The sequence below is a fragment of the Cyprinodon variegatus genome, unplaced genomic scaffold (genome assembly GCF_000732505.1).
Source record: "Cyprinodon variegatus isolate N-32 unplaced genomic scaffold, C_variegatus-1.0 Scaffold1019, whole genome shotgun sequence".
Lineage (NCBI taxonomy): Eukaryota > Metazoa > Chordata > Actinopteri > Cyprinodontiformes > Cyprinodontidae > Cyprinodon > Cyprinodon variegatus.
In genome coordinates this window covers 83,998-93,867 of record NW_015151472.1, presented here as the reverse complement: position 1 = coordinate 93,867, position 9,870 = coordinate 83,998, and the positions used below count along the sequence as shown (strand labels likewise).

General features: G+C 34.6%; 1 protein-coding gene across 2 annotated transcripts in view; it reads left to right on the top strand.

Annotated features, from left to right (window-relative positions):
• Positions 1 to 9,870, top strand: part of LOC107100848 (A disintegrin and metalloproteinase with thrombospondin motifs 14-like) — a 76,703-nt gene that overhangs the window by 23,563 nt on the left and 43,270 nt on the right. For both annotated transcript variants that reach the window (XM_015399508.1, XM_015399507.1), the window contains exon 4: positions 2,731 to 2,927. In XM_015399508.1, coding sequence (XP_015254994.1) covers positions 2,731 to 2,927 — 197 coding nt within the window. The remainder of the gene's footprint in view (positions 1 to 2,730; positions 2,928 to 9,870) is intronic.

Here is a 9,870-nt window from a genome sequence, read left to right as displayed (position 1 = left end):
TAGCAGCTTAGTACATCACAATATGGAAATCTAGGTCTCAAGAGCATCTGTTGCACCAGTTGAAAACTAACTCATTAGACTTTTTATATTACTGTTTTTTTTTTTTTACCTTATCTGACCAGAGCACCTTCAACATGTTAAATGTTAACTTTTTATGGCTTATGACCAAATTCAAAGAGTGCAATCTTTTTCTCACTGAATAGCCAGGCACATAAGATATTCATGAAATACATTGAAGTTTCAGGACATTGTGCAAAAAAATTATGATACATTTTAAAATATTATTTTAAACCAGAATGTTACAGCAAGTGGTGTTGATCTTAAACAGTGAAGAGATGTAGTACCTTTAAGGTTTGAGTAAACTTTTCCACTTGGTCATTTACCGCTTTGATCTCACAATGTGCTGGTCTGTACTCGTAAATTTCCTACTTTCATCTGGGAAATTATAAGTGTTCACCCAAAATATACCCCAGACGTTCCAAAAGAGGCACACCAGACGATCATGCTGAGCCAGACATCAACACAGGGGTCAGAGAGAAGCAAACACTGACTTTTCTGCTAGTGTTTTACAAAACCATTCTTACTTGCATGCATATATTTTGAATGCTAAGATAATATAGAATAAATTTCAAGACGGAAAGATATTGAATGCTAAAATGACGAAAACAAAGCAGTTTTGCTGTACCAGGTCCAGTCTCCCTTGTTATTGTTGAAGCTTCTTTGCCATTTTGACAAAGGTTTTTAAAGTTAGATACAAACTGATGTCCTGGAAAAGTAGGATAGCCTTATTGAGTCTTTGAGTCATGTTAGCAATCTGTATACACTGCCAATGTGCTTTCACTTGAAAATACTGTATTAGATAACTTTTCAAACATGTTGTGCTTGCTTTAAATTTATTCTGAAAAAACTGGTAAAAAACAAAAAACAAAAAACAAAAAAAGGCCAGCTTTTCATTATTAGCATTGACACTGTTGTGTGGGGGTGGTGTTTAAGTAAAGTCCATTTCTAGATTAAAAAATTATTAAATTTTAAGGTTCTGGATTAACATTGACATGTGTTTTGGGATGTTATTTAAAAAAAAAAAACCTTCTCCAACTTATTAGAAAGGGCCAGGTGAGCTTAAATTGACTAATACTGATCATCAGCAGATGTAAGTAAATCTTACCAAAATATACATATTTATACTATATTTATATAAAGTATAAATAAATATACTATATTTATTGTTACAGCTGTAATTCATTGCAAACAATCAAGGCACTGCCAAGAGGGTTAAAGACTCCAGAATAGCATATATTATGCTTCAGGAGCTGTAGTAAGCTAATTAAACCTAACCTTTTTCATTTTAAAGGTTAATTCACCTGTGCAGCATTAAGGATGCTCTCCGTATGTTTAATTAGGATCAGTAGTGGAAGCGTTATTCACAATACCAGCTGATAAGATGAAGAATGCTGTGCTCTAATAGCCCAATGGGAAGCTGAGGAGCACGGTGGAGGCTAGAAAATTAGGAGAGCTTTCATTCACTCTTTATTGTGAATTTTTCCTCGTTTAACAACAGAGCTTCTGCAAAAACTCACTGTTTCAACAACACATTTTCTTTTTCTGCAACCATGATTGTTTTACCTTCCAATAACAGTGGCCTTTTTTTGATGGAAGCATCTTTAGAAGAACAATATTTGTTTTTAAACATAATGCCCTTATTATAGTTCTTAGTTAAAACTTTTTACAACGAATCTCTGAACAAAACATTAAGTTTGCTTTAATGACCTATGGCTATAATACCCCAGCTGAGTCACATAAAGGTGTGAGATCATATCTGATTTTAGACAGGCCATCTGTTATTTTGTATAAAAATATTTTAAATGATAGACTGAGCTGTTTTTTAGATAGATTGACGTGGCAAACATAAACTCAAATAATTCTCCAAAGTTTTTTTGCTGTTTCTAAACAATGATTATTATATCTACTCAATTTGTCACTTTAATGGGCCTGAAATAACAGACAACACATAGTGTGAACTAGGGATGCACCGATTCACTTTTTTTTACCTCCGATACGATACAGATATTTGAAGTGTTATGTCGGCCGATACCGATACCAAAAACTGAAATTATTAGCAAAAAAATGGTTTTATTGTGTGAAAAAAAAAAAAAACTGGAATCATTCTTCTGTGCATATGATTTGACTTCCATTTTCTTAAAAAAAAAAATAGGCAACAATATAAATGTTATGACTCGTTTATTTAACAACTGTGCTCAAAATCCTGAACAGAAAGTTTTCTGACTTGGTCAACATGTAAAAAAAAAGTGTCATTATCACGTATCATCTCTGTGATTTTTTTGGCCTGTATACTGTTACATGGAAAAATGTCACTTCTTTCCTTCGCTTCCAAAGAAGTCAGCTGCTTCTCGCTGCTTCCTTTTTGTTTGCCGAGTCCGATAATCTCAGCATGTTCCTTGATGAAACTTCTGGAGGTGTTTCATTAAGTTGGTGGTGTTATAGTTAATATGACTGTGTTGTGTTATTGCGCTGCCGCATGACGGCAGAGCATAGCATAGAGTTAGAATCAATAGATCAGCCCCTATATTGAGCCAATTGTCACTGATACGATCTAGTTTTTTTTTCCTTATATCTGGACCGATACGGATAAAAAATATTGGATCGGTGCATCCCTAGTGGGAACTATTTAAGGTCACAGATAATTTCCCCATACTCTTCATGTCTTTACAGTGGCAGATGTTGGTATTGCAGACCTCCCCGCAGCTCTGGATCTGGTTGAACATAAACTATCTGAGTCAGAGCGCAAAAGGAGGCATGCAAAAACAGACGACTACAATATCGAGGTTCTGCTGGCTGTGGATGACTCTGTGATACGTTTCCACGGCAAGGAGCATGTGCAGAATTACGTCCTGACCCTAATGAACATTGTAAGTCTACTTTTACATATTAATGCTTTTTGGTCCTAAATACCTGCTGATTATGTGATTATTTTAACAATTTATAATATTGCCTGTTTTGGGTTGGTTATTGACATAAATTCCAATAAATCTTGTTGAGATTTTAGGTAATAATTTGATGAATATAGCTGGTAAGAAGGCTATCTTATAGGTGAAATGAAAAGGATATACAGTATATTGATAAGCTCAATCTTTTTATTTACGAGAAATAACACATTTTATGTTTGATTAGGACAAAAAAGATAAGAAGTAAACCAAACATTTTCTGGTTGTAAAGAATAATTCCAGGTATATGTGTTGTTTTTTTTTTATTGTCTTTTTTCAGCTCTAAACTGTGTGTTTTTGTCATTAAAAATTGCTGAGTGTGTTTATTTTAACATCAGGCTTTGCCTCTTTTTCCTTTGTCACTGATGGATTACCGATGACGGACTGGGCCTAAACGAGAAAATCTGAGAAACTCTCAGCTTGTTCATTATGGGTTCCACCAGCTCCTACCACCATAATCAGCTTACTGGACCTAAATCCCCCCAAGTCAGATTTTCACAGGGAGCTGGTTTCACTCTGTAACAGTTACCATTTGGACCATGCAGGGCAGTCTGATTAGCTGCATTAGAGCACTTAGAAAGTTGAGTGGGAGCAGTATGAAGCAGCCATGCAAAGTGGTGCCAAACGTTTGTATGAACTGCCAAACCCTCTTACATTGAATGATGTGTTTATTTAATTAGGAATTTATACTCAAAAACGGGATCCAAATGTTTTTAACAGAGCAAAATGTCTGACTTTTACTGAACTTGATTGTGCTAAGTAGTAGCTGTGACTCATGCAAACTCTATATCTGTCAGTCCTTAGTGTCTAATGCACTCTGATCACTTAATAGCATTGGAAAACACTACCTGGAGGAGTCCATTTAAAATAATCTGTTTGTTCAAAATTGACTGTGCTGCACCCTAAATGACATCAGGCAATTAAAAGTTTTGTGAATACATTCCCCTTCATATTGAACATTCTTGTTTAAACTTCGGAGTAGTTTCAGGTGGAGTTTAAACAATCAAGGGTAAAAAAGCTTGGGGTCTGCTGGTAAGCCACAGGCTAGCTGTGTCTGAAAGAGCTCTGCCTGTTCAAATCCCTCCGAATCCCTGCTCTGGGGCTGCAGAATGTCTAGTACCACCTGGAGAAACTCTCCCTGAGGGATTGATTACTGAACATCCTGTCTGCACAATGCCGAGGTGACTACCGAGGTCTCTGCCGCACAATGGTTGAGTTGTTTGACAACTGCAGGCCACTTTTTTGTCCATCTCAATGTAAAACCATTCACAAGCCAGGGACACCTAGTGCCTGTAGAGCACAGCTGCTAATCTCATTTTAACCATTGTCAGCTCCATTTTAGTCTTTCTTCGGTGTGTGTGTTGTGAGTGCTCCTCCTGGATTTGTAATTATCTCAATTGGCATGGGGTTAGCCAGTCCCTCAGCTGGACTAACTGAAAAGTCAAGAATGCAGTGACCCTAGTCTTTCAGTTGAAAGACAAACATCCACAGGTTTTTGCCAATTCTGTGATAAAACCTTTATGTTGCTATTTATTTTAAAGATACACTCTTTTTTCACCAGCTTCTGTACATGAACATAGGTCGGTATAGGCCTAGTGAGGATTTTTTGTTACATTCTACGCACATCTCATTGTAAGCAGGATATTTGCTTTAATAGACTAGGTTGCATCCCAGAGCATATTTGGATTTAGGACAATGTAGAGTTTTTTCTCAGATGGCAATGCTTTTTTTTCAAGCAGTTATATTGTTTATGCAAGGAGTAACTTATGGATGCTGAATAAGAGAAAATGTTCTACGCTTGCCATTTTGGTTGATTAATGTAGATTTTTGGTACATAGGAAATACAAACATATATTTTCATATGACTAGAGTTTGAATGTAGATAAATATTTATAGATATTGTAGGATGTAAAACTATTATATGCACTCATTTTCGTAAGATATGTAAAAATTTTAGCTTGTTCTACATAATATAAATTATTACAATTGAGTGACATTCTCACCTATTTTCTTTCACCTGTTTCTTTTGCCTTTTTTCCTTCATAATTTCCCAGAATCTAAGCAGTTAGTAATATATCTCTCACATTATTTTCCGTAGTCAAAATCTCTTCAAATTCTACATGCCACTCCTGCAAATTTATATGCACCTTGGTCTAAAACTGAAATGACAATTTAAAAAAATGCATAACTTATGATGCTTAAAGATAAGGATTCTCCTTTGTGTGCAAAGATAAAAACTCAAACTAAATCCTACAAGAATTTTAACAGAATTAGACAAAATTATGCAAACAATCAAACAAAAGCGCCTTTCAGTAGCAAGACATTAGAACGCACTGTACATAATAGGAGAAAGAACATTGCAAGAAAAAAATAATAAAGATTAAAAAACATTGAAAATAAAATTAAAGAAAGTTGGACTAAAGACTTGATCTAATTATGTTTAGATGGCACAGACAAAAGCCGCTCTAAACAGATACTTTCTTAATCTGGATTTAAAGCAACTCATGGTTTCAGTGCTTTTACAGTATTCTGTTTTTTTTTTTTTTTTTTTTTTTTTTTCCCAGATTAGTGGAGTATATGCGTTAAAAGCTTCGTCTCAATGTTTGGTTCTGGGTTAAAAGAATATATTTGAGCCAAAGGATCTGAGATGTCAGGGTGTTGATACAATGACAGCAGGTCTGTCATATATTTTGGTTCAAAGCCATTCAGGGATACATAGCCTAAGTCAAGTATTTTAAAGTGTTGATGACGTTTTATTGATTTTATGTAACTTTGAATTAAAATCATGCAGCAGGTCATACCAGGTGGTTCTGAGTTATTATGAATCAAATAAGCTGATTTTTAACACAAATATCCTACATTTAGTAGGACAGCAGCGCTCTGATTAACAGTTAGTGAAAACCCACTTCAGACAGAGAAGCCCTTTTGGAGCTAGCTCAGCATTCTATAATGAATGGAAACATTGATGGTTGTTTCAGGACATCTAGTCTGGAACTGTTTCTTTGTGATTTAACCCTCAGCCTGTCAAGCTCAGGTAGTGATGCTGAGGAACAAGGAAGCATCATACCTTGCAGATCAGAAACATCCAAAACAGACCTCTTGCCTACGGATACAGACTCTGAGCTGGGCGACTTTTAATAAAGGGAAAAAAATAAAAAAACATTTCCTTCTCAAAATGCATAAAAAAAAGACACCATGGAGTGCTTCAAAATTCCCATTGTCTTAGCTTTCTCTGGAGGGTGGATTTTTTTTCACTCCATTAGAGAAAGGATGAAGAACTCATCTATCTGGAAGATGCTCAGAGTAGAGCAGCTTCTCTTTCACATCCAGAGGAGTGGAAGTTTGTTGGACATTTATCTTGGATGGAGGTGTGTTCCAGGCACTTTCCACTAAGAAGAGACTCAGGGGAAGGCCCAGGACTTGCTGGAGCGACTATGTTTCTAAGCCAGCGCTTGAACACCTCAGGTTTCCTTAAGATGAGCTGAAGGCAACGTCTGGGAAGAGGGAAGTTGGGGGGTCCCTGTAAATACTGCTGCCTCCATGACCATGTCCAGAATAAGCGGAAGATAATGGGTACAAGGTCACTTTTAGGACAGCTTATTTGCTTTAATGTTCATGAAATCATTGGACTACACCTCAGGGCCCAATGACCCTAATTAACCACACAACCTTTTGCAGCCTGTGATATTGAAAAGCAGTGCATAGCAACAGCATGATGATTTAAGCATAGTGAGATAAAAGCTTTTATTTTTTTGCATTGCACTGAACACCTTTGGACAAAAGAAACTCATAATGGCAAAAATCTGAAATAAAAATGTAGGTCATTTTTAAAAGCAAGGAGATCCAGACCTGTCTACGACATAATTACACAAACCCATTGAACTCACTGCATTAAAATCCCTTCACTGACAACAGCCTATCTAATGATTTAAGCAGTGAATATAAGAAATCTAATGAAAAAGCATGTTTGCTCAAATAGATTTTATTTCAAACGATAAGTGATCTTCTCTAATGCATACGCTTTTGTCAGGGGAATGAGTTGTGTTTTAAAGGTATAAATAAAGAGGAAGCAGGATGCTAGTGGGCTCAATATTAAAAAAAAAGGTTGTCTGACCTTTTCCGCACTGGTGTAAAGGCTTTTTATTCATTATTAAGCTATGCATATCTTATTTTCTTTTAAGTCTTTGCACATACATTTTCTGAGAAGAAATAAATGATCCCAAATGGTTTAACAGATGTTCAACATCAAAGCTTTCACCCTCCATACTCTAGATTTGGCCATAGATGTTAGGAAAAGGAAAAAAAAAACTGTGCAAAAAGGGCGTGGCTTGTAAGCTAAGCTGTTTAATGACATAGTTTCATAGGGCAGAGTGATTTTTAGGAAGCTTTCCATATTTCTGATTCCATTTTCTGCATAAAGTTTTAGGTTATGTTAAGGTTAATGTGAAAATAACTGTATAAAATACATTTCAAAAGTATTTAGACTCCTTAGGTGTTTTACATTTTTGCCACATCTACAAAATTGTAATTTTTATGTGATAGATTAACACAACGGAAAAATGTAGACATAAAGGAATAACTTAAATAACATAAAGGAAAACAATAAAATCATAAAAAAACATGATCATATACAAATCTTACCTTGTATCGATATCTCTCTTATTGCACAATCATCCTTACACCTCTACAAAATAGATATATCACATGTTTTTAGTAAGACGTTAATAGCTTAGAAAATGTTTAGATAAATCTGTGTTTTATATCTATAATTTTTTATGTGCTTAAAGCAGCAGCTTGTGCTTAAATTAGCAGCTTGATTTAATTACACACTGTTTACTAATTTAGTAGACTCTCAAGATCTCAAGGCATGTCAAAAACCTAAGCATAATAATATGACTAGAAATCCGGGTGTATGGTTGGTTATAGCATTGTATTACATTTTCTACATTATGCTTCATTAAGAATGTTGCACCTAAATGTTGTTTTTATTTTAAACAATGGATATGTTTGCAGGAAATATGAATTCTATCTAATACAGTTGTAACAGCCTCTCTCATGATTCTGACTCAATAAAAATACCTGGAATAGAATGTATTTAGTGTGATAAAAACTGATTGATAACATGATTGTAAATTATCAAGTAAAAATAGCAACTAGAGGCTTTTTTTCTCTATAGATAGCAATTAAGCCTTTACAAAGCCACAAGAAACTATTTACAGGTTTATGGAAAGTTTATAAGGGTTTTTTACTTTTAGTTTCAATTTTGCATAATATTTTGAAGTCAAAAAGTCCTTTTAAAGATTTACTGTGAATATGTCTTCTTAAATTGTTAGCTCATAGATGATGAAATGCCCTTTGAAGAGGATGCAGTTGGAGTAAAAAAGTTATTTAATGGTTTTTCTAGTCATCTAGCCAGTGTGCCTGCTGTGATAACTTCTAATTTGAAAATTCTTCTAGACATAAATAGATATTTAAGCATTCTGACTTGGTGAGTTAAAAGAGAAGAATGTCTGGGCAGATGCTTTAAAGTGATTTATGTGTGTACTAAAGCCAAGTGTTGAATCCATCTCCATCAAGATGCAATTATTGTGTTCGCATTGGACTCCAAATGAAGGCTGACATGCAGCAGAAGTTGAACATAATTAATTATATGATGTGATGTGTGGCTTAGGATTTAAATGAGATCCTAGCATGCCCCACGGCTACATCTAGCATACCAACAATGTCAAGGTCCAGTTAATGCTTTTGGCTTGTTGTAAGTGGACTACAACTTAGGTTTCATCAGATTGTTTTTTAAATGGGACAATAAATAGCACAGTTGCACAGTTCTTGCAATATGCTTCAAAGGACTGTAGGGAAAGGTATTGTAATTTTAGGAGAAAGATGATTACATGTTGCAATATTGCATTATGTTGTGTTCTAAAAAGTATTTGCCGCCTTGTGGTTTTAATTCAGTTGTTGAACTTATTGCACATTTATAAGATTATAAAGTTATGTATAAAAAGTCAACTCAGTAAATACAGGGAGTTTAAAAATAGCTACCTTAAATAACCTTCACCTGTGAGAAATAATCTTTGCTCCTCTGTTAAAGCATGAATCAACCTTTAATAACCTCTTTTTTGTTCAGTTTTACTTTTTGGTCACATCAAGCATCAGGATTATTTCCCAAACTAATGAATCTTTTAATTTAATGAATAATTTAATTTAATCATCATCTCTCAAATAGAACAATATTTCAACAAAATTAAGGATAATTAATCTTATAAAACATCTTTATCTGTCAGATAAATGCACTCATTTATTTGTAAAGGGGTCTTAAAGCCATGGCAAAGCACATCTGCTGACAAAATATCTTGATAATCTAGAAGACTTGAAAAGTATTATGTAGACTTTATAAGACGTAATATTTCACTTTCCTGTGTGTCCTTGACAAGCCTGTTCATAAGGCAAGCTGTGTCCCTTAGACATGGTACAGAAAACTGACTCCTACAGAAAATAAAGTTGTCAAATTCAAAAGCAAAGCAATTTGATATATATTTTTTCTTCTTTCAATTTTTTTTTGTGTTGGATTGCCTTCAAACTTTAATTTTTCCCTTTTTCTAAAATAGTAGTTTTCTTTTCTGTAGAAAAGACAACTTTTAATTTCCTTCAAACTTTTCACAAAAAATGAAAACAATTGATCAAAACGAGCGTTGCTGAAATGTAATAAAAAACTGGACTTACAGTAAGCCCAACCTGGGATTAAAAAAAGGCTATTCAGAAAATACCTTCAATATCTAACGAAAAAAGTCAAGGGCCAAATGTCCTTCACAGTGATGCAAAGGACTGCTCTTCCTGATTTTTCCAGCTCTGGATGGTAGTTGGAAGT